General features: G+C 38.6%; 1 protein-coding gene across 2 annotated transcripts; it reads right to left on the reverse strand.

Annotated features, from left to right (window-relative positions):
* Positions 1-1,028: 1,028 nt before the first annotated feature.
* On the reverse strand, positions 1,029-12,479 carry LOC114465844 (zinc finger protein 526). 2 transcript variants are annotated; one of them, XM_028451125.1, is made up of 6 exons: positions 12,257-12,479; positions 12,084-12,179; positions 8,491-8,632; positions 6,899-7,014; positions 4,355-4,442; positions 1,029-3,381 (listed from the first exon to the last, which is right to left on the reverse strand). In XM_028451125.1, exons 2-6 carry the CDS (start codon positions 12,168-12,170, stop codon positions 2,543-2,545), a joined length of 1,272 nt encoding a protein of 423 aa, XP_028306926.1. In that variant the 5' UTR covers positions 12,171-12,179; positions 12,257-12,479; the 3' UTR covers positions 1,029-2,542. The 2 variants fall into 2 exon arrangements, with proteins under 2 accessions (XP_028306926.1, XP_028306920.1); XM_028451119.1 differs by having other exon boundaries at positions 1,032-3,381; positions 12,048-12,179.
* Positions 12,480-13,304: the final 825 nt, after the last annotated feature.

Raw genomic sequence — 13,304 nt, forward strand, 5'->3', positions numbered from 1 at the left:
TTCTCTGTTGAATATGAAACAAAATCATCACAAAACACTGATTTAACGTGTGCATCGTTCCTTAAAAAGAACATAATGTGAGGCTGCAGATAACATTCAGTCACAGAACAAGCCTTTATTGACCAATGGGATGATTTTTCCTACTTTTGGACACATTGGATGATAATTCTCAGGATTTAAAACAAAGCTTCAACGCACGAGCAGTCTTTGAACGCCTCGCACCAACGAGGTGACGACTTAAATCCAGGAGAGTCAAAGTCAAACTAGAAAAATGATCCAAACTCAAAGTAATGAACCAACATTGATTACAGAGCCCCAAAGTCACAGGATTTGATTCATTTAACTCCATGAGTTTTAAACGACGGCATAAACACGTTCCAGTGATTAAAGGTTTTCCCGCGTTCATGTAAAACTTTTATAAAAACTAACATTACATATTATAACACTGGGGCTATCATAAGCTCCTCCTACTTTTCAATATTGACCAAACTTTGAGACAACGGTATAAATAATATATATAAATACTAAGGGTATCACGAGTCATCCATTAAAATCGATGAATCAATAAATATTCCCACGATCCAACTCTATCAATCTTTGCTCGGCTAGTTGTCCTTCCTGATGACACATATCATTTAAAATGTTTTTAAAAGGTAAGTCAGTAAAATGATGGTCCATTGTTCTATGAATCTGTGATAACCACATTTATTTATTCATCTGAATAATATCCACTGTTATCCAGGAACGTTTATTATTATTATTATAGTCATCTTAAAGATGGAAATCATGGTTTTAATCACTAATAAAATGGTTCAAAGTGACCAAAAATGGTGGAAAAGGTGGTGAAATGGGATTTTAAAAACCACAGAAATGAATTAAAAGTTGCAAATTTGAGTGGATAAAAACAGACAGAAAAAGTGACAATAATGGGTCAACATACAGTATGTGACTTAATGTGGAAAAAATGAGCAGAAAAGACATTGAAATGTGATGTAGAAGTGTCAGAAATGGGAGTAATGTAGCAAAAATGCATTAAAAGGAGCAAAAATATGGTAAGAAAAAAGGGTAAAAATTAGCAAAAATTGGCTCAAGTTGTTCAAAAATTAGACTTAGTTTCTTGACAGCATCTGGCGACCCCCCTCCCACAGCCTCACGACCCAAAATGTGGTCCTGACCCCAAGGTTGAGAACCGTTGTGTTCACTGCAGCAGCAGCACATGTAGCATTAGCTCGTTAGCATTAGCTCTGCAGAAGCCTCATGACAACCATCATGTTAAAAGGTTCAACCACTGCTCATTTAACCTGAACACATCAATATTTATATTAATATTGTATTATTTTAATGTATAAAAACAATCAGTAGAGTCAGGTAAACCCAATATGTATTTTTATTGAAAACATATTGATTATTGAAAAGTTAACATCCAGGTCATTTAAACTGAAATGTTGGTTGGACTTTATTCAAATAAAATGTGAATATATTTGACATTAAATGTTATTTACTTGTTTGTTCATGTCCATCATAAATTTATAGATGATTCATTTATAATAAATAATAATCTATAATAATACTAATCTAGACAATAATCTAGTAAAAACTCACCTGTACTGTCTGGTATCAGGGATTATTTTAACCTCACACTTTACACATTATTATTTTGGATAAAAATTCACTGAATCATTTCAGATTAAACTGTTCTAAAATCCATGAATCAAATCATTGCCTCCTAATATATAGAATAATATCCTGCTGCCTGTCTGCTTTGAAGCCTGGCTAACTTATGCTAGCTATGCTAACTTATGCTAGCTATGTTAACTTATGCTAAAGGCTTTCAAAGGTCGTTTTCCAACCAATGACATTTTGTAACAATATGTTTATTTCTATATTTTTTAAAAAAAACACCGCCCTGATAGAAATGCTAACCACCATTAGCATTTTACACATCAACGTGTCTGTTTTAACACGTTATGGCAGTGTTTTTCAACCTTGGGGCGGTGACCCCATGTGGGGTTGCCTGGAATTTAAATGGGGTCACATGAAATGTCTCGTAATTGATAAACAAAGAATAATTACTAAAAATATATATATTTTAAATAATTTGTTTCATAATTTCACTTTGTTAAAATATAAAATTAATAAATACATGGTTAAAATAAATATCTGCAGCTGGTTCAAATTCTTTGACATTTGTTATATTAAAATGGGGTCACGATCCAAAAAAGGTTTGGAACCACTCCCTTATGGGTTAATATGGGTTTGATTTTTCTCTCTTTTCCTCTAATATCATTGGCTTTAAACATGTTCTGTCGCACATTTCTATATTCATTTTCATTTCGATATTAAAATGTGATTTAATTTGTTTATTTATTCTTACATTTCGCTGCAATTTTACAAAAAGCTCCTGTAACTTTTATCTTCCCAAAACTGTTGAATAAATACTAAAAATATGAAAGAGGAACAAAGCAAACAAACAGTGATTGGAGGATTGTGTGTTTAGCACGTGGCTCCGCCCTCGTCCATGTGAGTCGTGCTAAACGTGGCGTCATACGTCCAGGTGGATCCTCTGGTGGCGCTTCAGGTTACATTTCTGCGTGAAGCGTTTCCCACAGGCCTGACAGCAGTATGGTCTCTCCCCGGTGTGGACCCTCCGGTGGGCCTTCAGGTTGCTGTGTTTGGTGAAGGTGCGCCCGCACAGAGAGCAGCAGAACGGTCTCTCCCCCGTGTGGATGTGTAGGTGGGCCTTCAGGTTGGAGGGGTGGGAAAAGCACTTCCCGCACTGACCGCAGCGCAGGAAGTGTCTCGGGCCGGCGTGGACGCGAGCGTGGGTGTCCGGCGGCGGCGCGGGATGATGGGACTTAATGTCGGGCCACGTGGCGGCGGTTTGTAGGCGTGGGTGGAGCGTGACGGCGGAGGGAGGAGCAGGAGGAGGAGGGGCTTTGGACGTGGAAGGCAAGCGGCAGAGAGTGGTGAGGGGCGGAGCTACTGCGGAGCTGTTGGAGTGCATGTGAACAAGTCTTTTGGGCGCTCGCTGAGGAAGAGAAGTCGACGCCTGGAGGCGAACGCTAGCACCCGTTCTGCACTGCAGCGCCGCGGGTTGAGGATGACCTACGACCCGTTTGTGCATCTCTGATCTGACGTTTACAGCGACCACCAGCGATTGGCTGTCCGTGCGCTCGCCACGGTCACTGTCTGACCCAGGCTCAGAACACGTTGGAGGAACATCTGAGCAGACACCGTGGCGTTGGGACGTCTCGGGCTCCTGTTCAGCCTTTAAGTCTTCAGACAATCCAGGAGAACTACGTACCTGTGACTCCGCCCAGCCTGTGTCACTGTGATTACGATGAGCAGCATCTGTTCCACTTGCCCCCCGTCTCGCCACTTCTACGGAAACACAAAAACACAAGAGCTCATGATAAAAACAATCATTAAATGTGTTTATTGACCATAAAAAGTACATTAACTCAGAGAAAAGCCTAAGACTTGCTAAACACTGTCGTTCCTGATATGACCACAGGGGGGCGCACTGTTTCAATCATAGAAACAGCTCATTAACAGGTGATGTACCCTAAACCAGACGTTCTCAACCTTGGCGTCAGGACCCCATTTGAGTTTGCAAAAAACTGTGAGAGAAGCATCTTAGGGCCAACATTCATTAATATGTACTGTCCCTACTTAAACAAAAGAATAAATACATAAATAAATAAGAAACAATGTGAACAATTTCAGTATTTTTTTGCTCATTTTAACCTATTTACAGTACATCATACACCTATATTTCATTTTAGTTACATTACTCCCATTTCTGACACTTCACTATGGGATCAAATTAGGGTCATAAATATTTTGTGTCTGCAAAAAAATCTGTGTGAAAAAATTGGGGTCGACCGATGAAAAATAGCCTTCTGGGTAATTCTGACTTTTTAACCATGTTTGTTCATGTGTTATATTGTCTCCTTTCAAATAAACCAATCTAATCTAATCTAATCTAATTATTTATATTTATAAACCATTTGGTGTGTGTGAAAAATATTTACACCTGTAAAAACCATTGTGTGTGTGTGTGAGAGGTTTTCTGTTACAGTAAACAGGTGAGTTCCAGCAGGAAGCCCTCCGATGGTGTTTTGTAAGCTGAGAGCTGATTGGCTGGTCTACAAACGTAATAAAACCAGGGTCACAATTCATCTGTGTATTTGGTTTTGTACTTGTAAGAAAAGTACACACACAGGTGTAAATATTTTTCACACAGATTTTTTTTGCAGACAATATCTTTATGACCTTAATTTGATCCCATACTTCTACATCAAATGTTAAAATCAATAAAGCGTGTTCAAAGGCAGACAAAGAGGATACAAACCTTGGCCTTTCCTGCTCCAAACTCCCAAATGTAAAGGTGTTTCAACATCTTCCTCCTTTATCCCCACACCCTCCTCTTCCTCAGTGAGCTGCAGATTACAGAGCAAAACACTTTAACACATTCAGTGCCAGACGTTTTTAAGCATTTTGACTGATTTTTAAAGACCCACAGAATATTTTGTACTATCTGAATTCTGACACCAGATTAAAGTCTCTAATTTCATCAAAAAAATGATTTAGTTTCTAGCTTGTTTCGTTCTTCTGTAATCATCAGTTGAATAGAGGCAAGTTTCACACAAATCACCAGTTTGTGACAAAAAAATGAGAAAAACGTCTTTTTCTGAAATAATCTATTAGTGACTTTCAAACTACTGTTTTTTGCTTTAGTGACACCTCAACATTAGTTTCCTTCTATAAAACTATAAAAACACTGAGACCAGGCTTTAAATGACAACATTATTATTATTTTATTATCTATGTCAGAGTTGAATGGATTTCTTACTGTATTTTGGCGTTCCTACAAGTCTCTCCCCCGTCATTCTCCACACACGCATCTTCCTCCTCCTCCCAGACATGCCGAGTGTTTTTTTTATTGTTTTCTCTCACCATCACCACACTCTGAATAGTTCCACACATGCTCTGGTTGAGTGTGAGCTGCTGTGAACTTCAGCATCATCTCTCGTAGCGCCATTTTCTGTCTCGTAAACTCTTTTTCTCTCCCTCTGAGCTCTGCCCATCACGGGTGATCTCTGATTGCTACCGCCTACACGTCACCTATTATTTTGCTATCTGGCTCAGAGGCTTACTGTATTTTGTATTTGGCCCCCTCCCCCCGTCAATCACACAGACGTAACTTCCTCTTCCTCCCGACACGCAAAGCTGACCTGTTTGGCCCTGTTAGTTGTTGGTTTTATCACGATCACAACATAATCAATAATCCACTCAGGTCCACATGTTCTGTGTTAGTATGTGGAGCAGTGAGCTGATGGATACATCACAATATCACTTCATAGCGCCATGATCTCCCTCGTCCCTGTTTCTTCCTCTTTAGCTAATGGTAGCATCAGTGGCTAATCACACTTCTAAAGGTGTACTGCTGCCACCTTCAGGGCACAGTTGGTCACTACATCACATTACAGCTTAGATATTGATGAGGGACCTCCTCCAGGGTGTTTTCTAGTAATCTCTGTGATAAAACGCAAATAATGAGTTTTCTCGTTAGCACAGCAAACCTAAACAATGGTTGATACTTGCTAAGCTAGCCTAAACTTGTGGGATTGGTTGCTTAATGCGAAGATAACCCAAACATGTGGGATTTGATGCTACCTGCTAAGCTAACCTAAACATCTGGGAATGGTTGCTACCTGCTAAACTAATCCAAACAAGTGGAACTGGTTGCCTCATGCTAAGCTAATCCAAACATGTGGAACTGGTTGCTACATGCTAAGCTAACCTAAACATCCGGAAATGGTTGCTACTTGATAAGCTAGCCCAAAGATGTAGGACTGGTTTGCTCAATGCTAAAATAACCCAAACATGTGGGATTTGTTGCTAACTGCTAAGCTAGTCCAAACATGTGGGACTATTTGCTACATGTTAAGCTAACCCAAACATGTGGAATTTGATGCTATCTGCTAAGCTAACCTAAAAAACTGGGAATGATTGTTACCTGCTAAGCTAGCCTAAACATGTGGGACTGGTTGTCTCATGCTAAGCTAATCCAAACATGTGGGACTGGTTGCTACCTGCTAAGCTAACCTAAACATGTACGACTGGTTACTTAATCCCAAATTAACCTAAACATCTGGGAATGGTTGCTACCTGCTAAACTAATCCAAACAAGTGGAACTGGTTGCCTCATGCTAAGCTAATCCAAACATGTGGAACTGGTTGCTACATGCTAAGCTAACCTAAACATCCGGAAATGGTTGCTACTTGATAAGCTAGCCCAAAGATGTAGGACTGGTTTGCTCAATGCTAAAATAACCCAAACATGTGGGATTTGTTGCTAACTGCTAAGCTAGTCCAAACATGTGGGACTATTTGCTACATGTTAAGCTAACCCAAACATGTGGAATTTGATGCTATCTGCTAAGCTAACCTAAAAAACTGGGAATGATTGTTACCTGCTAAGCTAGCCTAAACATGTGGGACTGGTTGTCTCATGCTAAGCTAATCCAAACATGTGGGACTGGTTGCTACCTGCTAAGCTAACCTAAACATGTACGACTGGTTACTTAATCCCAAATTAACCTAAACATGTGGGACTGGTTGCTACGTGCTAAGTTAACTTAAACACGTGGGACTGGTTGCTACATGCTAAGTTAACCTAAACATGTGGGACTGGTTGCTACGTGCTAAGCTAACCCAAACATGTGGGACTGGTTGCTACATGCTAAGTTAACCTAAACACGTGGGACTGGTTGCTACGTGCTAAGCTAACCCAAACATGTGGGACTGGTTGCTACGTGCTAAGCTAACCCAAACATGTGGGACTGGTTGCTACGTGCTAAGCTAATCCAAACATGTGGGACTGTGAACTGACCTTTTCTTTACTGTGGCTGCTCTGAGAGCTTCCAGTGAGTTTTTCTTCTTTACAGCTCGATATCCAATCGTCCAGAGATTCCTCCTCATTTTTCACAAAACTAATGCCTGGATTATCTAGAGAACAAGCAAACATTAGAGAATGAAGAAGAAGAAGAAGAACAGAGACATGTAAAAATCAATCATTGACACGGTTTTTATTGTATATATGTAACAGCATACAATATTTAAGCTGATTTAAAGTACAACATGTTAGTTTGGTGGATAATTTTTTAATTGTTAACAGTGGTTAGCACGTCCGCCCCACAGCAAGAAGGTCCTGGGTTCAAGCGCTGGGGTGGACTTGGGTCCTTTCTGTGTGGAGTTTGCATGTTCTCCCCGTGCTGCGTGAGTTTCCTCCAGGTACTCCGGCTTCTTCCCACAATCCAAAAACATGACTGTAAGGTTGATTGAGTCTCTAAATTGCCCATAGGAGTGAATGAGAGAGTGAATGGTTGTCTGTGTCTGTGTTGCCCTGTGATGGACTGGCGCCCTGTCCAGGGTGTACCCCCGCCCAGCGCCCTATGAGAGCCGGAGATTGGCACCAGCAGACCCCCGCGACCCTGATAAATGGGAATAAGCGGGTATGAAAATGAAATGAATGTGCTCAAAATGACCTGAGAGAGAGGCAACGGTCTTGAGATGGTGTGCACCTGATCTAGTTTTTTGCCTGATAGTATGGATGCAGGAGTTGTGACCTTCAGGTCCGACATTATATTAACCAAATGCAGAAGGGATGTTCACAAGTGGGCTGGGACAATATTCTGTTCAAAATATTTATAGAGGCTGATGGAGCTGGCTCTAACCAGAAACTCATCTCAAGAATCTACAACAAACAAAATATAGTTCACTGTATGTAAAACAAAAATAGAACTTATGTGAGATACAATGGAAAAATCCTATGAGCAGCTTAAAAGGGACACTACACAAATTCCTCTGCATGGTGGCAACAGTGTGGGTGTCTCAAAGCAAACCATTTTCACGTGTTCTGGTCCTGTGCATCATTGATCCCATTGTAGCAGGAGGTACCTACCATTTCACAAAGTGCTTTTCAGACAGACATTCAATTTACATGTGAATCATTATACTTGGCTGCCATAACATCAGAAAAAGTTTCTTCTAATGTCAAATACCATTATTGGATGCTAAGTGCTGCTAGCAGAAACGCTATCACTAGAAAGTGGTTAAAACCAAAAAATATTACCTTTGCTTTAAGAATGCAACAAGGAACTTTTTTGAAAAGATGGAAAAATGAATAACGTTTGTCACGCCAATACAACCATAATTTGTCTAAAGTCTATTTTTGTGTATTTTTCTTTTTTCTTCCCTCTGTAGAGGCTTTATGGGTCAATGAGGTGATGAATTAGTTATTATTTTCAATGGTTATTACTGGATGTATGGATGTCTGATGGGTCCTTTCACGCTTGTACTGTTTACTGGTTCTGGGATACTTTACTGTGGGCCATACGATATGTATTATCATTGACTGTATGGACCTGGAAAATTATAATTTAAAAAAAAAGTGATGGTTTCACAGAGCAGACGGAGTCTCACCTTCCTCAGCAGTTTCTGCTGCAGTGTCACCACACACACTCCCACACTTCCCAGTTGGTGCTCCTCCATCGTCCCCGTGTTCTCTCTCTGTCCACTGCAGCTGCAGCCTCAGAGCCTCCAACTCCTGATCCCTGCGCCGCACCTACACACACACACACACACACACACACACACACACAAGTTCATCACAGATACGTTCAAGCGCCTTCACAGTGCTTCTCTGAAATAGCTCCGCCTTCTTTGTCGGCTCCTCCTCTTTGTTTTGCAGCTGGTAAAGCCAGTCACATGAAACACGGTAAACTGGGACTTGAAGGTGATTAAAAACATCACAGAGGTTTTTGACCTTCAGAATAATGACAAACTATAATTGCTCTTAAAGACCGAGGCTTGTTCTGTTTTTGTTCTTGATGTTTAAGGTTTGTCAATCTTCTCAATCACAGTGACCTGCTTATATTTTAGGGAGGATCTAAAAAGGAAAAGGGACTCACAGTCCATCACTGTGTGCTGTTGATAAATTAGGGCTTTAATGTAACTGAATCACAGAATAAAACCAATAAAAACAGAATCCACCGTTAAACATAGAAAGTGACAAAATGTGGATGAAACGCTGTCATTGTGACGATTGTCTGGGGAAACGTTTGAAGGAACCGTTAAATCGGTGCACCACCACCAATGTTTTCACAAAAAATTAAAAAACATTTCTCAAAAGAACCTAGAATTCACTTTATTGGATTTAATGGTAAAATCTAAATCTGAGTAAATAAAGTGTTTTGTAAAATCTCATAAAAATCTCTCTCTCTGTGTGCTCACGTAAAGCAACAGTGAATGCACCGAGTATCAACACCAATGTGCACCTTTGGAGTGTGCACGGTCCGTGAACGTAGCCAGACATAACGAGTCGATCACTGAGTGCACGCTCACATTGAGAGCAACAGTAAAAATGAAGAATGTGCTGAGCTCAGCAATAAAGCGTACACACTCATCAGAATCATCATAGAGGGACCAGAACTGATGGACTATGATACCAGGACAGATGTTCAGCTGTGGTTCTCTCAGAGCAGGGGTCTGCAACCTGTGGCTCTGGGGCCTAATGTGGCCCTTTGACTCTTATACAATGGCTCCCTATAGCTTTAAGAAAACAATTGAAATAAATAGCTATTTTTTACAGAGACTCTTAATGATTAATGACAAATAAAATCATGATATAACAATTTAACCTAAAATAAATCATGTTGTACAATGACTCAGCACCTTCCTACTTCACCTCCTACAACATCTACAGACAGGGCATTAAACCCTTAAATCTGACTTGCTGATATCTGTAGAAACACTATAAAATTATTTGTACAATGAGATAAACTGTGAACCACTTCTTTATCGATAATTGTTCAGTGAGATCACCATTTAATTCAATAAAGAAACTGAACCGAATATACATCCCGATTTAATTTATATCTTACTCTTGAAATCGATCTTAAGAGTTGTCACAATATTAAACGTTCACAGAAACTGCATAACAAATAAATCCCACTAACAGTTGATTGTATTACATTTGGTTACTTTTCTAATGATAAAAACATAGACTTTGTTGTTAATAATTTCATATTGACAGCCAAATTCTCCATACATAAATGCTGATTTAAATAATTGATAAATAAAACACCCTAGTTTCTTATTTTGGAAAATGACTTTATTCTGCTTGTGAAATCCCTGAAAATATTGAAAAAGGATTCTGCACTGAAACTCTGTACACTGTTAGAGCAAATTATGTTCATATAATTTAACTCATGTCCTGACCCTGGTGCGCTTTTGTTGATTTGTTATTGGTGTTACTTGAATTAAGAGCTTAAACAGGTCAGAAGTACGCTGCAGCTAACGGGGCTGTTTACACATTCTTAAAGAGACAGTGTCCTGAATGTGATTTACTTTAAAAACTACTTTCAACAACTCAGAGCTGCCCTGAAAAAATCATCACTACATCATTTAATCACATTTCAGCCTTAATGAAGGAAAAAGTCCAAATGTAGTTATTGTGCTGCTAGTGATTAATAAAAGGGTCTTTGTGGCTCCACTGACTTTGACTTATTATTGTTTTTATTGTAAAATTATTGATAAAAAATAAATAGTTTATATCACCTACTGTCATTTAGAGTAAAAATATATAGATATGAATATTGGTCCATATCACCCAGGCCTAATGTAACCAAAGCAGTAACGTTTTATCTTGTAAAGGATATGATTGTCTAAACTGTGTGAAATGAGGCGTTAAAACACTGTTTAAAGTATGATTTTATTAATATGAGTGTGTTACCTTAATAACTAATAGAAATCACTAGACTGATATGATGCTTTGTTATGTAGCATGTGATGCTAATGCTAATGCTACACTACTTTAGTTAAACAAAGTAAAAAGACTGTGTGACTATAAGAACATGTCAGACCTTTAGTTTAATGTTAATTATACTTATAACCAGTTTGATAAATTACTTACATACAATTTAAAAAAATATTTGAAAATGATCTTGTCTTAAATGATCTTTTATTCCTTTTTTATATTTAGGGTGATGATTTTAAGTAGGTGAATTGGTTTGTTTTATTGGTAAATAACTTAAAAATAGTGTAAATGATTTAAATGAAAAAAATCGTATTGTGATCGTGATTTTATAAAGAATAAATCGTGATGTGATATTTTTCTCCATATCACCCACTTCTATGTGTGTATGTCTGTGTTAGACATTAACTTAAATGAATTAAAACTTATTCAGCTACTACTTCAGCTACTACTTATCCAGCATAACGTGGATGGCTGTTCATCATAGGAATGGGATCCACACAAGGTTCCTGCTGCTTAACAGAAGGTTTTCCTTGCCGCCATGATGAATTCATGTTGGGTGTGGGATACATATGTATGTGTATATACGTATATATGCATATGTGTGTATCCATAAAATGAAGAGTCCGTCCTTAAGACTGCTCTACTGTAAAGTGCCTTGAGATACCATTGGTTATGATTTGGCGCTATACAAATAAAGATTGATTGATTGATTGATTGATACAAGGAGAGCTGAGGTAAAGGTAGCACTGCCTTGGGCCACAGTGTTTTAAGTGGGAGCCTCTGTCATCATCAACATCTGTGATAAACACCTACAACATGAGACATGTCCCCAGATCAATGATGGACAGTTGTTCATATGAAATATTGACTAATAAATGTATTTTGTCAAAATTCTTGTTAGTTTTCATTTGTAATTTTTGGTTGATTAAAACTAGCATCAGGAGGCCACAGTGCAGGGAGAGCTGCTGGTATGGAGGTGATGACATCATTCTGAAGGTAGAAATCAACATTAAAACATGAGTCAGGTTAAAAAATGACTTTTTTTCGCTAGAACACATCAGATCACTAAAGTCTCACTCTTGTTATTCTCTGAAACTTGAGAGCCCTGTAGTGTGAGTAGGGCCGATGTCTCTCTGTATACAATCTCAGGTACTGAACTCGAAAACTCTACCAATTGATAAATATATTAACGGTGTTTTTGATGAGTAAATCTGTGTTTTACCTGCACAAACACCACCTCCTCCACCAGCCTGCTGACCTCAAACATCGCCGTCTTCACCGCGGTCTCCATCACCTCCGACAGCTGAGCCTGGAAGTCAACGATCAGGGATTCCAGTTCCGACATGTGTGCGGCCTGTGTAGATTCAAACACACACTGATGTTTGTACATGTTCTTCCTGCTTTTCACTCACACATCCTCCTAACGCTCACCTGTCGCAATGTTTACATCCAATGCTAACGGGAAGCTAGCCCTGAAGCTAACGCGTCACTTGGCTTAGCTGCGGTGCCCATGCGCTTCATTCTGCGCAGTTTTTGCATTAAATAAATGATTTCAAGTGTTCGTAAGTCTTTAAAACGCCGCTAAATCTCTTAATATTAACACACAGCGCCAACACTGCACTATTTGTATTCACGCTACGTCAAACAAGACGGAGTACGGAAGCCTGAGCAGCAGCAGGCCAAAAAGGACGAAACGCGCTTAGGAAACGTTAGATGAGGAAATAAAAGCCAGAATTCTGTTTTTACTTTGTTTAAAGTAGAAATGTTTAAATACAACAAAAGAAGAAACGAAGGAAACACCCATTGTTATGACGTCACATGCGCGCAATCAGCACGTTTTTAATCAGTATTCAACATGTTATTTGTATTTGCCTGAAATGTGACTTTTACACGTTTTTCTTCTACCAATGAGATCATTTCTTTTCTTCTTTAGTTTGTGAATTAGTAAATGGTATTTTCTGTATTCGTTGTACTATATTCATGTTATACTTATTATTATTATTATTATTATTATTGTTGTTGTTGTTGTTGTTGTTGTTGTTGTTGTTGTTGTTGTTGTTGTTGTTGTTGTTGTTGTTGTTATCTAATCTAACTCAGCTGAGTTTTACTTTTCAGACAAAAATCTTTGGACACCAACAGTGAACACTCACATTTCTTTCAACGTCCAAAAAACGTTAATAAATAACAAGCAGACTCGTCAATGCATAATATTATAAATATAATTTCTCTGTGAATCCCACAAAGATTTAGAAAACGTCACATTTCTCTTCGTTCCTGTCATCAACATGTTCTGCTGACTCTTTAGGTGATCCAGGCCTTTGAGGAGAAACTTCCCAGCTGTACACATATGGAATAAATAAAAAATAAATCATTCATTAAAGTCAGACTTTAAGATATGATTATTTTTTTATGGATTTAAAAATCACAGAATAAAGTTAAAATTCTGGTTTATTTTTTTCTGATTTTTACTTTGGATTCA

This window comes from Gouania willdenowi, chromosome 1 (genome assembly GCF_900634775.1).
Source record: "Gouania willdenowi chromosome 1, fGouWil2.1, whole genome shotgun sequence".
In the NCBI taxonomy this organism is placed as follows: Eukaryota; Metazoa; Chordata; class Actinopteri; order Blenniiformes; family Gobiesocidae; genus Gouania; species Gouania willdenowi.